This window comes from Typopeltis vanoorti, chromosome 15 (genome assembly GCF_054136105.1).
Source record: "Typopeltis vanoorti isolate ZY-2024b chromosome 15, IOZ_Tvanoo_1.0, whole genome shotgun sequence".
Classification (NCBI taxonomy): Eukaryota; Metazoa; Arthropoda; class Arachnida; order Uropygi; family Thelyphonidae; genus Typopeltis; species Typopeltis vanoorti.
Window position 1 is genome coordinate 121,341,458 of NC_143563.1, and position 22,648 is coordinate 121,364,105.

General features: G+C 35.8%; 1 protein-coding gene across 18 annotated transcripts in view; it reads left to right on the top strand.

Annotated features, from left to right (window-relative positions):
- Positions 1 to 22,648, top strand: part of LOC150099111 (paired amphipathic helix protein Sin3a-like) — a 578,777-nt gene that overhangs the window by 105,210 nt on the left and 450,919 nt on the right. For 17 of the 18 annotated variants that reach the window (XM_090404589.1, XM_090404593.1, XM_090404598.1 and 14 more), the window contains 2 exons: positions 7,497 to 7,812; positions 18,549 to 18,737. In XM_090404589.1, the coding sequence (XP_090260715.1) occupies positions 7,497 to 7,812; positions 18,549 to 18,737 (505 nt within the window). The remainder of the gene's footprint in view (positions 1 to 7,496; positions 7,813 to 18,548; positions 18,738 to 22,648) is intronic. The other variant, XM_090404605.1, reaches the window with a different exon arrangement.

Here is a 22,648-nt window from a genome sequence, read left to right on the forward strand (position 1 = left end):
CTAACCTGGCAGAGAACACTTGTTTTACTAATCTTTCCTCTCCTGTTCTGTTTAAGTGACCATACCACCTGAGATTAGCTCTGCTAACGCATTCCTTGTTGCTGTCAATGTCAAATTCTTTCCTAATATCCTCGTTTTTAATATGATATTGCCATTGATGCCATCTGTTCACGCCTCTAATCTTTCTCAGGATTCTCATATTTGTGGTCTCTAGTCTTTGGTCAAGTGTTTTACTTCTGACCCAGCTCTCAGATCCATAAGTTAAAACTGGTTTGAACACTGTCTTGTATACAGCTAATTTAGTGTTCCAACTAAATTTCTCTCTTATTCCATATGAATTTATTTAATTCACTTCCTGCCATACCAGCTTTGTTGATTCTATTGTCTGTTTCCTTATTTAATTTACCATTTTCACTAAAAATTGTGCCTAAGTAGCCGAAATGTTTTACTTGTTCCACAGGTTCTCCGTTCACGATGCAGTTGACATTTTCAACGATTCTGCCTATTTTCATTATCTTTGTCTTTTTTTTTTTGCTGACCTTCATACCATATCTATTACAACAGTTATTCAATTTAGTCAGGGACTCTTGGAGACTTGTAGTGGATTTATTTAGAAGTATAAAATCGTCTGCATGAAGCAAAGAGCTGACATTAACATCTACAATTTTGATATCATGTTTAATACCACTTTCCTTCATAATTTTATTCCTATAGATAATGATTTAACACATTATTCATTATTCACAGATTTAACAGTAAACCATATTCCTGTATTTTAATTCTAACTGCTGACTTGGTCAAAGCTGTATAACTGAGAGGAGACCTCCACATAGCCTTTAAAGGAATGCGGAGAACCGACCAGGGCTTCTGACCTAATGTCCAATCCTCACCTTCTCGTGGTGCACCCTGTTGGGTATCTACTTGGATACTGAACGGACGAGGATGGGCTGGCAATTTGGGATTTAGCCGACCAAATTGTATTCTTATTGGTTAAACCAAAATATAGAATGATGGTACAACATGACAAAATTTCATGCCGGCTGGGGCGTCGCCCGGTTAAACAAGGCCCCCGTTGTTTTCGCCAGGGAACCAGGGCGAACAGCGAAAAGTCAGCTACTGGAACAAATCTGAAAACAAACCCCAACTCAACATCACCAGAGTTAAAGATCGGTACTATCAACGTAAGAAGCCTGAATGGCAAAGAAATGGAGCTAGCTGAGGAATTAGATAAGTACCAGATCGACATAATAGGGGTGACTGAAACAAAAAAGACCAAAACTGGTGAGATCTTTCTGAGCAATAAATACAAAATGTTATATTCAGGCAATAACAATCAAGGAAAAGAAGGAGTAGCCATAGTATTCAACACAAAATACGAGGCTAATCTTCTTGAATGGCAGTCAGTCTCAAGTAGAGTAATGTGGGCAAATATGAGAATGGGGAACTGGACAATGAGACTTATTTGTGCCTATGGTCCCACAGAAGGTTCTACTAAGGTAGAAGTGGAGGAATTTTTTGAGGCTTTAGAAAAAGCAACTGACACAATGAAAAAGGAAAAGTTGGTCCTTGTTGGGGATCTAAATAGTAGAGTAGGAAATGATTGTGAGACATACAAAAATATTTTGGGAAAATTTGGAGAAAAGAGCAAAGCTAATAATAATGGCAAATATCTGTTGGATTTCTGCTCAGGACATGGACTGGTTATTACTAACACCATGTTCCAACATAAAAATGTGCACAAATTCACATGGAGAGAAGAGGCTAGGAATAAGAAAAGTCTCATTGACTATGTTATTGTTGATAGTGATGTTTTCTCCCTGGTGCAGGACACCAGAGTGTACAGAGGATTTGAAATTGGAAGTGATCACTATTTAGTCTTGAGCAGGATAAAATTGAATTTCATATTCAAAAGAATAACATGTAAGAAAGTTTTAAAGCGAATAAAAGTTGAGCAGCTCTCAGATGTAAACTGTAGACTAAAATACAGAAATATTATTGAAAAGAAAATGAAAGAGTTTGAGAACAGGAATCAAACCTTGGAGATTCAGTGGCAAACTCTGAAGGAAATATTGATTGATTCTGCCAGAGAGGCATGTGGTGAGGTTGTGTGCAAAGATAAAAAAATCAGAACTCCCTGGTGGACACAGGAAGTTAAAGAGGCAGTGAAGGAAAAGAAGAAAGCATATCAAAAGTTCCTGGCAAATAAGTCGGCTTTTACTCTTACAGAATACAGAGACAAATGTAAGAAAGCTAAACAGTGTGTAAAACTAGCTAAACAAAAGTCATGGGAGGACTTTGGCAAGAATATAGAAAATAAATATCAAGAAGGTGGCAAAATATTCTGGAGGTTGTTGAAGAAGCTTAGGAATGGAGGAAAGAGTGCTGTAAAAGGAATTAGAGATGATAAAGGTGAAATGAAAACAGGAGAAAAAGATATCCTTGAAGTATGGAGTAATTACTTTGAAAAACTGCTAAATGAAACAAGCAGTGATGACAGCACAGTGATAAAAAACACTGACCAGGCATGCAGTCAGGAATACATATCCATACTTGAAGTAGAAAAAGCCGTCAAAGGCTTGAAATGTGGAAAGGCAGCAGGAGTAGATGATATTCGACCAGAAATGCTGAAGTATGGTGGTATAAGAGTCTTACAGTGGCTGCACTGCATAGTTCAGAAAGCCTGGACAGAGGGACGAATTCCCGATGATTGGAGTAGAGCTCTCATAGTACCCATATATAAAAAGGGAAATAAAACTGAATGTGAGAATTACAGAGGTATTTCCCTACTGAGTGTTCCTGGCAAGATCTATGCAAGTATACTTGAGAAACGGTTGAGAAGAATTGTGGAAGAAAAGCTTGGTGAAGAACAAGCTGGATTCAGGCCAAATAGAGGCTGTCAGGATCAGATCTTCACTTTACGACAAATAGTCGAGAAAGCATGGGAATATAACAAAGATCTGTATTTAAGTTTTGTCGATTTGGAAAAGGCATATGACAAGGTGCCAAGAGAGAAGCTATTCAATACGCTGCAGTTATATGGTGTCAATGGGGCATTATATCAAGCAATACTTAGTCTTTATTTGAGTTGTGAGTCAGCAGTTAGAATTGAAGGAAGTACAGGAAGATGGTTTAATGTTAAATCTGGTGTGAGACAAGGATGTACATTATCCCCTCTGTTATTCATTATCTATATGGATCACATTATGAAGGAATGTGGTATTAAACCTGATATCAAAATTGGAAATGTTAATGTCAGCTCTTTGCTTTATGCGGATGATGTTATACTTCTAAATAAATCCGCTACAAGTCTGCAAGATTCTCTGACTAAATTGAATAGCTGTTGTAATAGATATGGTATGAAGGTCAGCAATAAAAAGACAAAGACAATGAAAATAGGCAGAATCATTGAAAATGTCAACTGTGTTGTGAATGGAGAACCTGTGGAACAAGTAAAACATTTCAGCTACTTAGGCACAATTTTTACTGAAGATGGTAAACTAAATATAGAAATAGACAACAGAATCAGCAAAGCTGGTATCGTGGGAAGTCAATTGAATAAATTCATATGGAATAAGAAAGAAATTAGTCGGAACACTAAATTAGCTGTATACAAGACTGTGTTCAAACCAATTTTAACTTATGGATCTGAGAGCTGGGTCAGAAGTAAAACACTTGACCAAAGACTAGAGACTGCAGATATGAGAGTCCTGAGAAAGATTAGAGGCGTGAACAGATGGCATCAATGGCAATATATTAAAAATGAGGATATTAGGAAAGAACTTGACATTGTCAGCATCCAGGAATGCGTTAGCAGAGCTAATCTCAGATGGTATGGTCACTTAAATAGAATGGGAGAGGAAAGATTAGCAAAACAAGTGTTCTCTGCCAGGTTGGCAGGAAAACGACCCAGAGGAAGACCAAGATATAGGTGGATTGATATGGTACAAAGTGCCTTAGACGATAGAAATATAAGATCTGATAATGTTGGAGTCTTGACAAGTAACAGACTGATTTGGAGGAAAATTGTAGATAGGAAGTTAGTAATGATGTAATTTTTTCATGTAGTACTGTCATATCCTGTACACCCCTTGAGGGTACATGGCAGGAATTTGATGATGATGATGATGATGACTTACAACTCGAATAAAGACCAAGTATTGCTTGATATAATGCCCCTTTGACCCCATATAACTGTAGCATATTGAATAGCTTCTCTCTTTGTACGTTGTCATATGCATTTTCCAGATCAACAAAACTTAAATGCAGATCTTTGTTATATTCCCATGATTTCTCTACTATTTGTCGTAAAGTGAAGATCTGATCTTGACAGCCTTTATTTGACCTGAATCCAGCTTCACCAAGCTTTTCTTAATAAATTTAGTTTAATCCTTTATCCAAGTGTGAGCAAACAAACTTTGCACCTGAAAATATCTTCAGGACTGGGGTAAGGTAGTGCAACTCTTAGCAAAAGTGGACCAAGCTAATATCACTCCTATCTCAGTATCTGCGATAATGCCAAACACATCTCCTTGCAGATTTGTATAATGTTATGGGTTAAGGGAAGGGCCACTACCCAGACTAGTTTCCACCTTTATTGAGGTCTCTTCAGTGGGAGCCAGGCCCAAAAGTGGAGATACCAGGCAGAAGCAATGGCGAGGTAATCTCTACCTATAGGAGTTGCCAAAGGTGTGCCACCGTTTTATTAAATTACTCTGGATTTAGAGAAAGATGTTGAAAGTTTATTTTTTTTCTTTCATTTGCCATTATTGTTAGCTTTGCTGCTTTTCTCCATATTTTCCCAAAATATTTTTGTATGTCTGACAATCACTTCCTACTCTGCTATTTAGATCCTCAACAAGGACCAACTTTTCCTTTTTCATTGTGTCGGTAGCTTTCTCTATAGCCTCAAAAAATTCCTCCAATTCTACCTTAGTATAACCTTCTGTGGGACCATAGGCACAAATAAGTCTCATTGTCCAGTTCCCCATTCTGATATTTGCCCACATCACTCTACTTGAGACTGCCTGCCATTCAAGTAGATTATCCTCATATTTAGTGTTGAATACTATGGCTACTCCTTATTGTCCTTGATTGTCATTGCCTGAATATAACATTTTGTATTTATTGCTCAGAAAGATCTCACCGGTTTTTTTTTTGTTTCAGTCACCCCTATTATGTCGATCTGGTACTTACCTAATTCCTCAGCTAACTCCATTTCTTTGCCATTCAGGCTTCTTATGTTGATAGTACCGATCTTTAACTCTCGTGATGTTGAGTTGGGGTGTACTTTCAGATTTGTTCCAGTAGCTGACTTTTCGCTGTTCACCCTGGTTCCCTGGCGAAAACAACGTGGGCCTTGTTTAACCAGGCGATGCTCCAACCGGCATGAAATTTTGTCATTTTGTACCATCATTTTGTATACTGGATTAAGCCAATGAGAATAAAATTCGGTCATGGCTATGGTCAACTGTGCTTTGGATTACAGCTCATAGAATCAGTTGTAAAAAGACTGTGCTCCATTGCAGGAAATTTAGAAGAAAAACATTTTTTGGAATTTGCAGCTGATTTCTGAAATCAATGTAACATGAATAAATTTGATTGCATAGAACTTCTCAAAATATTGGAAATACTCTGTGCTTCTTTTAGGATGGTATGGCTCACTAGCACCTCTATTAAGCAGTGATTTGTGATACATGGATGCAGTACATTTAGGAATTTGTAATACTCGGCAATTTTTTTTACATATTCATTTAGTGTTCAAATAAGCTTAGTTATTTATTGAAATTGTACTTCACTACTGTTGCTGAGATATTTCCAATGACTGATTTTAGAATTTAAATTATTTTCATGTTTCAACATTAACATGTTTATGCCAGGCTTTGTTTCCCACGAGTTGCATCTCAAACAGGACTGCACTGTTTTTTGGTGCTATGATAATACTTTGGTTCTGTTTGGTTTGCAACTTATGCAGTATGGTGTTCATTCCGGTTTTTAATTATATTAAATACACTCTAATTATCCTATTTTTCTATAAATACAATATACATTGAGTTTTTTCTAAACTCAAAATTTACTTTGTTTTGCTTGTATCTGTGAAGTACTTTGTTGGTAAAGGGAGATGTTTCATTATACAGTCATTTTCATTCTAGTACTAAACTGCTTATACCAAATAAGCAACCTTACAACAAATTGTCAAGTACAACATGAATCAATTTGTCTCTTCTCCTTGCGAACATAAGTAAATCATTTTATCTGAATTTTCCAGATGTGTTCATCTAAAAAGTAATACAAAAAGTCTTGAAGCATAAAATAAAAAATGGAAAGGATTACTAGTTTGTTTTCTCCTTTGCTGTTAAGAAATTAAAAACAAGTGACAAAATGATTGAAGAGTTAACTACACAGGTTGTGTCAAGACTGTTTTATTCATGATGGTATCAACATCCAAGAGCAAGAATTAATGACCAGTGAAGTTGCTGGATTGTTAATCAAAAAATTACTTCTGTGTGAAGTTATACTTCACACATCTCTAAATTCTGAAAACGAGATCTGGATTCATGACTGTTGTTAGGGTATATGCTCCCCTGAAGTCAAGAAAAATAATTATTTTTTTGAGATATAACATGGTTGCTCTCCAAGCTCACTCCAAAGCATTATCTTAGATGTTGTTTATTGGGCTATGATGGCCCTGCTTGGATGTGCATTATGTAAACGAATGGAAAGAACTCTTTGTATTGAGAGCAGCCTGGTTGGCTGAGTGGTTAGTTTGAATCCCCATGGGCATGGACATTTTATAATTACCTTTAAGTGGGATGTGAATTCATAACTTCAAGGGCCTCCAATAAGTGGAGGTCCTTGAAGTGGCTTGAAAAAAGTTCCATATTTAGTCTTTAGAGCAGGGTTTCTGGATTATATGAATGAAAAAATGAAAGAAAATTCTTAGCCTACCTGTAGTACTAAAATGTGCTATGGGTTTATAGCCTTCATGATTTGCTATCAGATTATGATTAATAGTTCTTTTTAACTTTAATCTGATAATGATTTCAGTAAGTTTTACTGTGATAAAGAAATTTATCACTGCCTACAAAGTTAGACAGCAATCCTTTTTGGAGCTAATAGGTGCTTCAGGGAGAGTGAAGTTAACAAGATGAATACTCTTAGATACTCGAGGAGGAATTTGTGATGTTTTTATAAGTGGCATATATGAAGGATAATTTTTTCACCTTACTTCTTAGAATGACATTTTTCTCACTTACTAAAATGTTGGAAATGCTGAAGATAAAAGGTATTAAGTTTGCATTTTGAATAAATGTAATATGAGATTTTTCACAAAATCTCATGCAGGACTTTCAGAAGCTTGCTTTACACATTTCAAGATTGTGTTGAGTGCTGAAATTTGGATATGATCTGCTGAATAACAGTAATTGTTAATTTTTTTTTTTTAGAACATCAAACATTTCCATGTTGTTTATCCAATATTTTATTTCTTTAAATTTCAGTATTGATACACCAGGAGTTATTCAGAGGGTATCCAATTTATTCAGAGGTCATCCAGATCTAATAGTCGGCTTCAATACATTTTTACCGCCAGGATATAGAATTGAAGTACAGTCAAATGAACAAGTACAAGTGAGTATGCCAGGTCCAAATACTGGTTCAAGTGCATCATCTGCAGTGGCAGCTGCAGCAGCAGCTGCCTCAATTACAATCCATACTGCCAATCATACCTCTAATGCACATACAGCATCCCAAGGAAGCCAGTCAAATCATAGTAGTCATACCAGTACACCCCATCCTCCTAGTGCAGGAAATAAGGTTGGTATAATTTTGTGTTACTGCTTAAAATTGTATATTATTGTAGAAATTTCTAATGATTCCTTCTAGCATGCAACATGAATGTTTTCAGAGTTAGATGGGATATGATTGAACTTTACATTTTCCTTTAAGGGTATAGCTTAAAAACAGTTTTGCAGACTATCCATTAGATAAGGCATTGGTCTGGGTATTCTGAACTTAGATGCATTTTGGTCACTCAGAAAATCTTGCTTGTCACTATTTTTCTAGGTGTGACCAAAAGAGTGACTAATGGCAGATCTACAGAAGATTCAGTTTTATCCTGCTCAAGACTAAATGGTGATCACTTCCAATTTCAAATCCTCCATACACTAGTGTCCTGCATCAGGGAGAAAACATTACTATCAAATAACATAATGAATGACACTTTCTTATTCCTTGCCTCTTCTCTCCATGTGAATTTGTGCACATTTTTAGGTTGGAACACAGTGTTAGTAATAACCAGTCCATGTCCTGAGCAGAAATCCAACAAATATTTGCCATTATTATTAGCTTTGCTCTTTTCTCCAAATTTTCCTAATATATTTTTGTATGTCTGACAATCATTTCTTACTCTATTTAGATCCCCAACAAGGACCAACTTTTCCTTTTTCATTGTGTCAGTTGTTTTCTGTAAAGCCTCAAAAAATTCCTCCACTTCTTCTTGTGTGGAACCTTCTGTGGGACCAAGGCACAAATAAGTCTCATTGTTCAGTTCCCCATTCTGATATTTTCCCACATCACTCTACTTGAGACTGCCTGCCATTCAAGAAGATTATCCTTGTATTTAGTGTTGAATACTATGGCTACTCCTTATTTTCCTTGATTGTCATTGCCTGAATATAACATTTTGTATTTATTGCTCAGAAAGATTCACCAGTTTTTTTTTTTTTTTGTTTTTCACACCTATTATGTTGATCTGGTACTTACCTAATTCCTCAGCTAACTCCATTTCTTTGCCATTCAGGCTTTTTATGTTGGAAGTACCGATCTTGAACTCTGGTGATGTTGAGTTGGGTGTGTTTTAAGATTTGTTCCAGTAGCTGGGTTTTCGCTGTTTGTCCTAGTTCCCTGGTGAAAACAATGGGGGGCCTTGTTTAACCAGGCGATGCCCCAGCCGGCATGAAATTCTGTCATGTTGTGCCATCAGTTTTTTATTTTGGTTTAAGCCAATAAGAATACAATTTAGTCGGCTGAATCCCAAATTACCAGCCCATCCTCGTTCGTTCAGTATCCAGGTAGATACCTAACTGGGTGCACCACGAGAAGGTGAGGATTGGACATTACTTTAGAAGCCCTGGTCGGTTCTCCACATTCCTTTAAAGGCTACATGGAGGTCTCCTCTCAGTTATACAGTTTCTTCATTAAATGCAGTGGGCATCAAAAGTGATAAATGTTTCTGGTTGTACTCACTCAGGTAGAACTAAATGTTTTTACTTAAAGGTCATGGTTCTGCAGTTCTCAAAATTATATAAGGAATTTCTTTTCTTAAATAGTGGCTTACATGCCATTCCATCAGCTGTTGACAGTTCAATTTGAAGTAGGTGAAAATGTCATTAGCTCTTAAGTTCAAAGATTCATGCTTTCTAAAAAAAAAAAAAAAAAAAGAGTAGTGATTTGGTTAGCTCGCAGTAATTTCCTCGTGATAAACAATAGGAAACTTTTGCCTTCAGTAATCCTACTTGCTCATTGTAATAAATTAAATAGAACCGTAGATAAACTTCAGTTGAGATTAGAATTCAAAAGGAATCGGAACTTACCATGAATATCTACCTGCAGTGTAGGATCTCTCTAAAGCTCGCAAACAAGGCATTCCATTAAGACTTATAATAGACTATAATTTCCTTAGCTCAATTAGTATTGATGATGCTCTTTGATTGGAGAAGCCTGTGTTTGAATATAGGACACACTGAATCTTTATAAGGGCTTTACGTTTGAAGGTTTAGTTAATTGGTCTCATATGGAAGAGCTTCCCCACCCTAATGGAAGCCAGAAGAACATGCAATTAACAGTCATAATACACTGGCCTCATAGCCTAAGTTTCTTTGGCCTTAATAGTTCCAAATAGTTTTTACAAGTGTGGCAAGAAATTATCCACATACCATACAGTTTTAAGGTAAATCTTTTATATTTTAAATACAATAACTTCTTGAAAGTACAGATATTCTAATCAGCCTTGACAGTGTCATTATTCACTAACATACTTTGGAAGATATGTTGGATTTGCTTAAGTACAGCATGGTGCAAAAAAAAAAAGTACTGAATAACTACAATGATTTGTTATGAAGTAAATGATGGGTGTCAAAGTTCAGTACTTTTTTTTGCGCCATACCATATTTCTTGCCTAATGAAAATTCTTTTTACATTTTTATTCGTTCAGCTTCTTTCTCTTAAAAAATATTATATTGAAGTGACAACTTAAGATGTAATTTTTAAGAATTACATCTTAAGGAAATATTATAATAGAAGAAATAGCTGACACTAGCAAAGGAAAAGAAGGTGTGAAACAACTATAAATTATATCCTGTAAGTACAGTATTACTAAAAGGGGTTCCCTATAACAAAGTATCCACTTCAGTATTCCAGTTGCCACAACAGGTTTGCTATAGCGAGAATTAGCCATCACTCGAGAATAAAATACACAATTTGAGAAGCAGATAACCAGGAATATGTTAGAGATTTAACAAGCTAGTGCCAAATAAAAATGGAATTAAATTATTACAGTTTTGTACAAATTGATTCAGAATACCATCACCAAGTTCCTGAGTGTACCATCGGGGGGGGGGGGGGGGTATAGGATATCATGATAACACTACATAAAAAGTTACATCATTACTAACTTCCTATTGATTATTTTCCTCCAAATTAATCTGTTATCTATCAAGACTCCCAATAATATCATCTTATATTTCTATCTTCTAAGTTTTTTTATTGTATCACTTCACTTAGATCTTAGTCTTCCTCTGGGTCGTTTTCCTGCCATCCTGGCAAAGAACACTTGTTTTGCTAATCTTTGCTAAAAGAAAGGAAAGTATGGTCACTTCTGTTGAAGTGACCATACTCTTTGAGATTAGCTCTGTTAACACATATCTGAATACCAATGTCAAGTTCTGAGTATTTCTTAATATAATCTCCCATTTACACCTGTTTTGAAGCTTTTCTTTTGGCATGTCACATGTCTTTTCCAGATCTATAAAACTTAAATACAGATCCTTGTTATATTTCCATGATTTTCATCTATTTGACCTAAAGTAAAGATCCTGGCAACCTATATTTGGTCTGAATCCATCTTGTTCTTCTCTAAGCTTCTTTTCCACAATATTTCTTAGGCATTTCTCAAGAATACTGGTATAGATCTTACCAGGGAACACTCAGTAGGGATATTCCCTTATAATTCTCATCATTTTATTTTCCTTTTATAGATGTGGGTATTATGAATGTTCTACTCCAATCATCTAAAATTCGACCATCTGACCAGACCTGAATGTAGCAACTGTAAAACTTTTATTTTGTTGCATTTTCTTTATGAGGTTACTGCCCACAAAACATTATTACTAAACCTATAGTACACTTGTATTGTGGGTTGGCTAAAGATCCTCCCTCCCCTCGTTTTGTAAATTTTATATATATATACTTTTTAAAAATTTATTTTTACATTGTTCAGAAACCTGCTTTATACATCGATATTTTGATATTTCTGGTTGAATATCATCTACTTTCCATATTTGGTTTTTGATGTTTCTTCATGTATTACAGTTTAATTTCACTGCTTGGTTCATTTAACAATCTTTCAAAGTAATTACTCCAGACAACTAGAATATCTCTCTTCAATTTTGATTTTGCCTTTATGATCTTTGATTCCTTTTATGGTATTCTTCCTCCGTTTGTCAACTTTTCAACAGCCATGAGAATGTTGCCACCTTCCTGATATTTATTTTCTGTGTTCTTACCGAAGTCATTTCGTAATATTTCTTCAGCTAGTTTTACACACTTTGCTTTCTTATTTTTATGTTGTATTGTTCAGAACATTGACTTGGCAGGAAGTTTCTATGTGGTTTCTTCTTTTCCTTTACTACATTATTAACCTGAATCTAACATGGAGTTCTAATTTTTCTCTCCTTACAGTTAACATGCCTTTCAGACAATGTTTTCCATGTTGCATTTTTCATTGAATCTTGAAGCTATATGGTTCTTGTTTTCAAACTAATTTTTTTTTTTTTTTTTCCAATAATGTTTCTGTATTTAAATCTACAGCTCACCTTTGGAAACTTCCTTTCATTTTTTTTCTTCATTGATGTTCAAGTTTAACTTTGCTCAAAACTGAATAATTTCCTATTTCAAATTGCCTGTGAAATCCTGTGAAGCAGCATGAAGATAGCTCCATCTACAAAAACGATGTCAATTAAACTTTTATTTCTCATCCTCTCTCTATGTGTATTTATACAATCTCTGTCGGAACACGATGTTCATGATGACTAATTACAGAAATCCAGCAGATTTTTGTAAAAGATTTCTGTATGTTTTATAACTAGTTCTATGCTTCTGTGTAGGTCTTCAACAATGAGCAACTTTTTGTGTTAGTTGCCTTATCTAATGCCTTTAAAAAATTCATCCATGTCTTCCTTATTAGAGGCACTGGGCACAAATAAGTCACATTGTTCATTTTCCCTATTTGGATATTTGCCTGCATCAGTGTGCTTGATATTGGCTGCCATTCAAGAAGCTTATCCTTGTATTTGTTGTAGAATATTAAAGCTACTCCTCCTGTATTATGATCTTTGTCAGAATATAAAATCTTGTTTATTGATGAGAATACCTTTTGTCTTCTTTGTTTCAGTAACTTGTGTTGTGTTAATTCGGTACTTATCCATTTCTGTTATTTCTGTTTCTTTACCATTGAAAACTTATCAAAATATTTATACATATAATAAATAAGTAAAAAAGTACTGTAATAATGAAACAAAAGAAATTGTGTAAAATATTATGTCCATTAGATTCAAAATTTTAAGGAATGAAATAATTACTTAACTAAAAGTTAAGTTAAATAGATTAAAATTTATAAATGATATAATAAATGTAATCTGTGATACAAATGACCTGATGGTAGACACAGAAGTAATTTATAAAAAGTAGTATTTCATTTCCAACAGATATGCTAAAAATTATATAAATCTCAATAGCAAAAACAAAAAATATTTGATTTTTGCTCTTGATATATATTCGTATATTTTTCTTTAAAATTTTTGGTTATTCAAAAAGTGTTCAGTATATTTATTGGAAGGTTATCAGTTCAAATTTATCTGTTAGCAGTTAATTAGTTTTTTTAATTGTTTACTTTATTTTCATATCATTAAAAATGTTATATTTAGGCAATGACAATCAAGGAAAAGAAGGAGTAGCCATAGTATTCAACACTAAATACGCGGCTAGTTTTCTTGAATTACAGGCAGTCTCAAGTAGAGTGATGTGGGCAAATGTCAGAATGGGGAACTGAACAATGAGACTTATTTGTGCCTATGGTCCCACAGAAGGTTCTACTAAGGTAGAAGTGGAGGAATTTTTTGAGGTTGACAATCATTTCCTGCGCTTCTAAATAGAAGCATAGGAAATGATTGTCAGACATACAAAAATATATTAGGAAAATTTGGAGAAAATAGCAAAGCTAATAATAATGGCAAATATTTGTTGGATTTCTGCTCAGGAGATTACTAACACCATGTTCCAACCTAAAAATGTGCACAAATTCACATGGAGAGAAGAGACAAGGAATAAGAAAAGTCAAGACTATGTTATTGTTGATAGTGATGCAGTATACCAGAGTGTACATTGGATTTGAAATTGCAAGTGATCACTATTTAGTCTTGAGCAGGATAAAATTGAATTTCATATTGAAAAGAATAACATGTAAGAAAGTTTTAAAGCGAATAAAAGTTGAGCAGCTCTCAGATGTGAACTGTTGACTAAAATACACAAAGATTATTGAAGAAAAAATGAGAGTTTGAGAACAGGGAACCAAACTTTAAAGATTCAGTGGCGAGCCTTGAAGAAAATCTTGATTGATTCAGCCAGGTGAGGTTGTCTGCAAGAATAGAAAAATCAGAACTCAGGTTGGACAAAGGAAGTTAAAGAGGCAGTGAAGGAAAAGAAGAAAACATATCAAAAGTTCCTGGCAAATAAGTCAGCTTGTGCTCTTAGAGAATACAGAGACAAATGTAAGAAAGCTAAACACTGTGTAAAACTAGCTAAATAAAAGTCGTGGAAGGACTTCGGGAAGAACATAGAAAATAAATATCAAGAAGGTGGTAAGATATTCTGGAGGTTGTTGAAGAAACTTAGAAATGGAGGAAAGAGTACTGTAAAAGGAGTTAGAGATGATAAAAGTGAACATGAAAATGGGAGAAAAAGATATCCTTGAAACGTGGAGTAATTACTTTGAAAAACTGCTAAATGAAACAAGCAGTGATGACAGCACAGTGGTAAAAAACACTGACCAGGCATGCAGTCAGGAATACATATCCATACTTGAAGTAGAAAAAGCCATCAAACGCTTGAAATGTTGATAGGTAGCAAGAGTAGATGATATTCAACGAGAAATGCTGAAGTATGGTGGTATAAGTCTTACAGTGGCTGCACTGCATAGTTCCTGGAGACAGAGGGACGAATTCCTGATGATTGGAGTAGAGATCTAATAGTGCCCATATATAAAAAGGGAAATAAAACTGAATGTGAGAATTACAGAGGTATTTCCCTACTGAGTGATTCTGGCAAGATCTATGCCAGTATACTTGAGAAACGGTTGAGAAGAATTGTGGAAGAAAAGCTTAGTGAAGAACAAGCTGGAATCAGGCCAAATAGACGCTGTCAGGATCAGATCTTCACTTTATGACAAATAGTCGAGAAAGCATGGGAATATAACAAAGATCTGTATTTAAGTTTTGTCGATTTGGAAAAGGCATGTGACAATGTGCCAAGAGAGAAGCTATTCAATACGGTACAGTTATATGGTGTCAATGGGGCATTATATCAAGCAATACTTAGTCTTTATTTGAGTTGTAAGTCAGCAGTTAGAATTGAAGAAAGTACAGGAAGATGGTTTAATGTTAAATCTGGTGTGAGACAAGGATGTACATTATCCCCTCTGTTATTCATTATCTATATGGACCACATTATGAAGGAAAGTGGTATTAAACATGATATCAAAATTGGAGATGTTAATGTCAGTTCTTTGCTTTATGCGGATGATGTTATACATCTAAATAAATCCACTACAGGTCTGCAAGTTTCTCTGACTAAATTGAATAGTTGTTTTAATAGATATGATATGAAGGTCAGCAATACAAAGACGATGAAAATAAGCAGAATCATTGAAAATGTCAAATGTGGTGTGAATTGAGAACCTGTGGAACAAGTGAAACATTTCAGCTACTTAGGCACGATATTTACTGAAGATGGTAAATTAAATATAGAAATAGACAACAGAATCAGCAAAGCTGGTATGGTAGGAAGTCAATTGAATAAATTCATATGGAATAAGAGAGAAAGTAGTCAGAACACGAAATTAGCTGTATACAAGACAGTGTTCAAACCAATTTTAACTTTTGGATCTGAGAGCTGGGTCAGAAGTAAAACACTTGACCAAAGACTAGAGACCGCAGATATGAGAGTCCTGAGAAAGAGTAGAGGTGTGAACAGATGGCATCAATGGCAATAACATATTAAAAACGAGGATATTAGGAAAGAACTTGACATTGTTAGCAACAAGGGATGCATTAGCGGAGCTAATCTCAGGTGGTATGGTCACTTAAACAGAATGGGCGAGGAAAGATTGGCAAAACAAGTGTTCTCTGCCAGTTTGGCAGGAAAACGACCTAGAGGAAGATCAATATATTGGTGGAGTGATACGGTACAAAGTGCCTTCTGTCTGTCTGTTCACTGGGTATATACAGATGCCGTATGGTCACTCCGATGCTTGATGATATTCCACACTAGGCTCGCCATGTATTCCTGTTGTTTGCCCTTCTGGCAGCCTCAACTCTCTGAAGATCAGTCACTCCACACATGCCATCCATCCATCTCATTGATGGTCTACCCCTGCCTCCTTTTCCAGGAACTTTACCTTCTATTACTGTTCTGAGAAGTCCTCCTTCCATCCTTTCTATGTGTCCAAAATATTTTAATTTTCTTCTGTCAATATCCTTAAGGAGCCTTAAAGTTCTACTAATCTTTTCTAACACCCATTCATTTGTACGCCTTTCAGTGTATGATATCCTCAACAGCCTTCTGTAACACCACTCAAAAACAGATATCCGTTTCTTATCTGACTTCTTTAGGTTCCAAGTCTCACATCCATAAGTTGCTGTTGGAAAAACAACTGCATCTAAAATCCTCAACTTTGTTCCCATGGAGATAGATCCATCCTTCCAGATTTTAGGCAGGTCTTTGAATGCTGTTTTAGCCATTCCTAACCTTTTTCTGACATCGTCTGAACAGCAATTCTTTACATTAATAATGGATCTCAGGTACTCAAACTTGCTGACTTCCTCAATTCTTTCTCCATTAAGATACATTTGTTTCTCAAGAGCTTCTCTGTTTGTTCTTCCTTTGAGAACCATGATCTTTGTCTTGCTAGAATTGAGTTGAAGTCCTCTGTTATTACTGATCTTGTTAATTTTGTCAAGAAATCGTCCTAGTTCTTCCATGTCATTACAAAGGAGTACTGTATCATCAGCGTACCTCAGATTACTGATCAGTCTACCTCCTATCGTAATTCCTGTCCTGAGCTCATCCAATGCTTCACGCATGATGTCCTCTGCATATATACTAAACAAGTGAGGAGAAAGTAAACATCCTTGTCTAACTCCTTTTCCAACTTGAAGCCTGTCAGTCAATCCGACACTTGTTCTTACTGTGGCTTCTTGCTCCTTATACAAGTTGGCTATCAACCTGATAGTGTGTTGAGGAAAACCCATTCTTTTCATTACTTCCCACAGTTTCACATGCTTAACACAGTCAAAAGCTTTAGAGTAGTCTAAGAAACACATTACCAGAAGGAGTCTGAATTCTTTATATTTTTCTATTATCTGTCTAAGGCAAAGGATCTGATCTCTGGTGCCCCTACCTTTCCTAAAATCTGCTTTTTCCTCGGGCATCTCTGCCTCAACTTTGGCCTCAATCCTGTTTAGCATGATCTTTAATAAAATTTTGCGTGCATGAGATATCAAACTAATAGTTCTATAATTTTTGCATGCCTTCATATCACCTTTCTTGTGTAGTGGTATGAAAACTGACTTCTTCCAGTCTCTAGGCCATGATCCTGTCTCCCATATCCTTGTAATCAATCTATGAAACACTTATCCCTCCATCTCCTGTGGCCTTAATTAACTCTGCTGGGATTTCTTCTGCACCTGGGGCCTTATTGCTGTTGAGCTGCTTAACTGCTCTTTTCAACTTCATGCCTAAGTGGAGGAGGTTTCAAATCAAAATTTTCTTGGTGGGAGGACTCCACATTTTCTTTATCCACTCTGCTGTACAGTTCCTCACAGTATTCTTTCCATCTGTTTTTGATTTCCAACTCTTCTGTTAGTAATGATCCATTCTTGTCTTTGATGACATTCAATTTAGGCTTGAACTTGTGCTTTAAGTCACGAACTAAATAAAACATCGTTTTATAATCATGCCTTCTCATCTGGAACTCTATTTCTTCACATTTATTAGTATAGAACTTTTCTTTATCCTGCTTGATGGCTCTTCTTATTTCTCTATGTAATCTCTTGTATTCTTCGGTCCCTGTGTCTCTTTGTTTTTCCAACCGCCTTCTTTTGATTATTTCCGATGTTGAATCTGATATCCATGGGTCTCTTGGTTTTCTTATTGGGCCGAGATATGTCTTCGCTGTATCCTGTATTATCATCTTGACTCCTTCCCAAAGTATTTCTGGTGAGATTTCCTCATTGGTCTCCAAAAAATCATCCAGCCGAGTTGATGTTTCTTCTGTGAATCCACTAGGAATTACTCTAACATCCAATCTAGTGGAATGTGCCTGACCTGGAAGTCTTCGGAGTCTTGGTCTTACTTTGGCTCTTACCAGCTGATGGTCTGTGCCGCAATCTGGTCCAGGACAAGTATGCACATCAGATTATATTTCTGTCATCAATGTGCCTTAGATCACAGAAATATAAAATCTGACAATATTGGATTCTTGACAAGTAACAGACTGATTTGTAGGAAAATTGTAGATAGGATGTTAGTAATGATGTAAATTTTTCATGTACTATCATATCCTGTACACCCCTTGGGGGTATATGGCAGGAATTTGATGGTGATGATTTATTTTCATTTTTAAGGATGAAATTTTTTAATATAGTTTTGAAATGAAATTTGTAAGGAAGAGAGAGTTAACTGTTAAAGATAGTGATGTTGGTTACTACTAAGTGAGTTTGTGAGCAGGACTGTATAATATCATCTGTTAGACTTTGGAAGTATGTGGAATAGGAAGTATTAGGTTTATGATTTTGGGGTTCCACAAATTCAGATTATTCAACATAATCCTTATGTTTTGAATTAACAGAAAACTATCTAAAAATTATCAGTGCATGAATTAAATGGAATTTACTGTGTGTGAAATTGATTGAGTAATCTTTTTCTAAAGATAGTTTATTTTAATCTATAAATTAATACTTTCTGTTTACAAAAAAAAAAAAAAAAAAAAAAAAAAACAGCAATCATCGCATCATATTCCTGTGACAAGCAACCAGACACACCATTCCACGCACAGTCAGCATTCATACCACCAAAGTTCTCCAGCTCATGGTCCTTCGACATCACCTGGTGTTCATAGTCCAAGTGCACCACAAGCAAGTCAACCGGTAGAATTTAATCATGCAATTAACTATGTTAATAAAATAAAGGTAAGTGTAGATGTAGAAAAGGAGTGCAGTGTATATTTTTGAGTTTAAAATGGATAATGTATTTTTTTAAATGAAAGCAGACCTCTCTTCCACCCTCCCTCCCTTCCTTTACTTGATCTTTTCCTAAATTCAGAAATATATACTGTATCTAAAGTATTCTGAATTAAAGCAAAAAGTAGATATCATGAATGCTCATTGATATTTTGAATTGAATTGAAAGTGTTGAATTGAAAATATAGCATTATTTCTTTTATATTCATATAAGGAATTTATAATTTTTTGATTTGCATATATATCCCCCCCTCCCCATCCAATACGAACCACATATCCCCTGAAAAAAAACCCAGCTATTGTGTGATAATTATTTTACACATGTGAAACAAACAAAATTAGCACATAGATAAACTTCGCCGAACTTGCCACACTGCTGCATGTAATACAGATCACCTCCTTTCCTGTTTCAGAATCATTTTGTACTTGCAGGTACAGTCTTCGCCTATATATATATATATATATACAGGGTGTTCGGGATAAATTTGACAGTTTCGTAAGGAAAAAGAAAATCTTCTTTGTATCTATTAAATTTAATGAATTGACAAAAAAACATTACAGGCAGAGTTAATTACAATACTATCAACAAGATTTACTCAAAATAACCACCATTAGCATCGATCACAGCTTCAATTCTGCTTCGGAACCTCGAACAAGCTGATGCTACAGTCTCCCTGGGAAGGGCCGCAAAAACTGTTTTAATTTTATCCATTAACTGGGCTTTTGTATTACTGGAATTGCGATTGGTGTCTTTTTCAACTGCGCCCCATACAAAATAATCCATGGGGTTAAGGTCTGGGGAGTTTGGAGGCCAAACATTTGGACTGGTGAAGTCGTAGAAATTTTCAGACAACCATTTTTGACTTTTCCCAGAGGTGTGGCAAGGGGCCGAATCCTGCTGCCATACATACGGCCTACCATTGGCTACCCTTGTTATCCAGGGCTTGACTACAGTTAGCAACTCCATGAACAAAGCCCGAATTCCAATGCCAGGGTTCTTCAACACCTGTTCCTACAGATTTGCGAGGAATTCTGCTGTACGAACGCAATCAGATCGTCTGCTAGGGATCTTTCTTCTTGCTACATCCTCGTAGTCACCATTGCAAGTCTCTAGTTCATGCCTGATTGTTTTTACTGTATTCAGGGAGCATTGGGCAGCAGTCGTAATATCCTTATTTTGATGGCGGGCACGAATCATCATGATACAAGTTATTCTCTTCCATGATTCAGGTGGGTTCCAGCTATCCATCCTTTCTGACATCTTGTATATGAATGAAGAAGGGTCCAAACTTTTAAATGAAGAGAAGTGTGTGTTAATACATGTAACTTACGGAAAAATATAATTAATTATAAATATGTCAAATTTATCCCGAACACCCTGTATATATATATATGTATGTATATATATATATATATATATATATATATATATATATATATATACAGGGTGTTCGGGATAAATTTGACAGTTTCGTAAGGAAAAAGAAAATCTTCTTTGTATCTATTAAATTTAATGAATTGACAAAAATCATTACAGGCAGAGTTAATTACAATACTATCAACAAGATTTACTCAAAATAACCACCATTAGCATCGATCACAGCTTCAATTCTGCTTCGGAACCTCGAACAAGCTGATGCTACAGTCTCCCTGGGAAGGGCCGCAAAAACTGTTTTAATTTTATCCATTAACTGGGCTTTTGTATTACTGGAAGTGCGATTGGTGTCTTTTTCAACTGCGCCCCATACAAAATAATCCATGGGGTTAAGGTCTGGGGAGTTTGGAGGCCAAACATTTGGACTGGTGAAGTCGTAGAAATTTTCAGACAACCATTTTTGACTTTTCCCAGAGGTGTGGCAAGGGGCCGAATCCTGCTGCCATACATATGGCCTACCATTGGCTACCCTTGTTATCCAGGGCTTGACTACAGTTAGCAACTCCACGAACAAAGCCCGAATTCCAATGCCAGGGTTCTTCAACACCTGTTCCTGCAGATTTGCGAGGAATTCTGCTGTACGAACGCAATCAGATCGTCTGCTAGGGATCTTTCTTCTTGCTACATCCTCGTAGTCACCATTGCAAGTCTCTAGTTCATGCCTGATTGTTTTTACTGTATTCAGGGAGCATTGGGCAGCAGTCGTAATATCCTTATTTTGATGGCGGGCACGAATCATCATGATACAAGTTATTCTCTTCCATGATTCAGGTGGGTTCCAGCTATCCATCCTTTCTGACATCTTGTATATGAATGAAGAAGGGTCCAAACTTTTAAATGAAGAGAAGTGTGTGTTAATACATGTAACTTACGGAAAAATATAATTAATTATAAATATGTCAAATTTATCCCGAACACCCTGTATATATAATAATACACTTTTTTTACCACCAGAATGAGTTCCAAAGTGGGATGCATATTATATATTGATCATCATCATTTATTTATAATTTTACAATTATAAACAGGCAAACCAATCAAAACAAATAAGTAGCCTGTGTACACTAAGATAGGACTTGGAGGTTGTTATGACGTGAAGGAAAACCAGGCTTCTCTGTCATATGCTAATTGACGGATCTCTGATGCAGAGAGTTGGGGGAAATGGGGAGAATATTGCTGATGTATTTCCAATATGGATTTCGAGGGTCTGCCTCTTTTTTTCATTTATAGGGACGTAGAGGACCAGAGCATCAAAGGGTTCAGAGGGTGGAGTCCAAGTTTGTGGCCCAGCCATTTTATTTGGTTTCTTTGAACAGTGCTGACTAGAGGATTGTGGTCTTCCCAGGAGTAATCCAGGATATTTCTTAGACAAGTAGTTCCAAAGCTATTTATAATATCGGTTGCTGCTTATGTTCAGATATTCCAGGTCTGGGAGCCATACAGAAAGATAGACTGGCTGATGCACTTGTAAAGATGAATCTTCGTCTCCTTTGAGATGAGCCTTGACTTCCATACTTGATTAAGACTTCTATGGAACTGTGGAGCTTTCTGTTTTCTTATTTTAATGTCTGTTAAGGAATCTGAGATATGTGTTCCAAGGTATACAAAGTCCTGTACTTCTTCAAGGTGATCATTTTGATTTATATAGATGTGCCCATCTATCTGATGTTTTAATATCTTTGTTTTTTGAGAGTTTATTTTTAGTCCAAATATTTCTGCTGTTCTCCTAAGGCTGTTGAAGTGGTTTTGGGCATCTGTAATGTTGGAGTCAATGAGGACTATATCATCTGCAAAGCTCAGGTCTTCAAGTGCATCTGTATATATGGGTCTTTGATAAGGATTCCAGATTTAACTTGCATTCATTTTAAAATATAGTCAATCACTATGATGAAGTGATATGGGGCCAGAGTATCTCCCTGTAGGACTCCTGATGTGATGGGAAAACTGTTTATTTTGTCTCCGTTAACTGGTACTGTGGCTTTATCCCTGGTAGGGTGCCTTGATTGCCCTGATAGGTTTAGGTTCAATGCCATAAAGTTTGAGCGTTTCCCATCGTCATTCCCTGTCAACAGAATCAAATGCTTTAGTAAAGTCTAAAATTCAAAGGCAATGGTAGATTCTTGTCATTTGAACCCTCTATTAGTCTTCTGATGCAGTGAATTTGTTCTAGAGTACCACATTTTTTAAGGAATCCAGCCTGGTTTTTACGAAGTAATGGAATTATGTGGTTTAATACCATTCTATTGTAGATTTTTAGTGGAGTACAGAAGAGTGCGATTCCTCTGTAGTTTTCAGGTTTGCTCAGGTTACCCTTTTTTAGAATTGGTATTATTAGACCCTCTTTCCACTCTTCAGGAACTTTCCCAGAGGAAAGTGCAAAGTTATATATGCGTAGAAATTGTTCTTTGATATCTGTAGAGCCGTG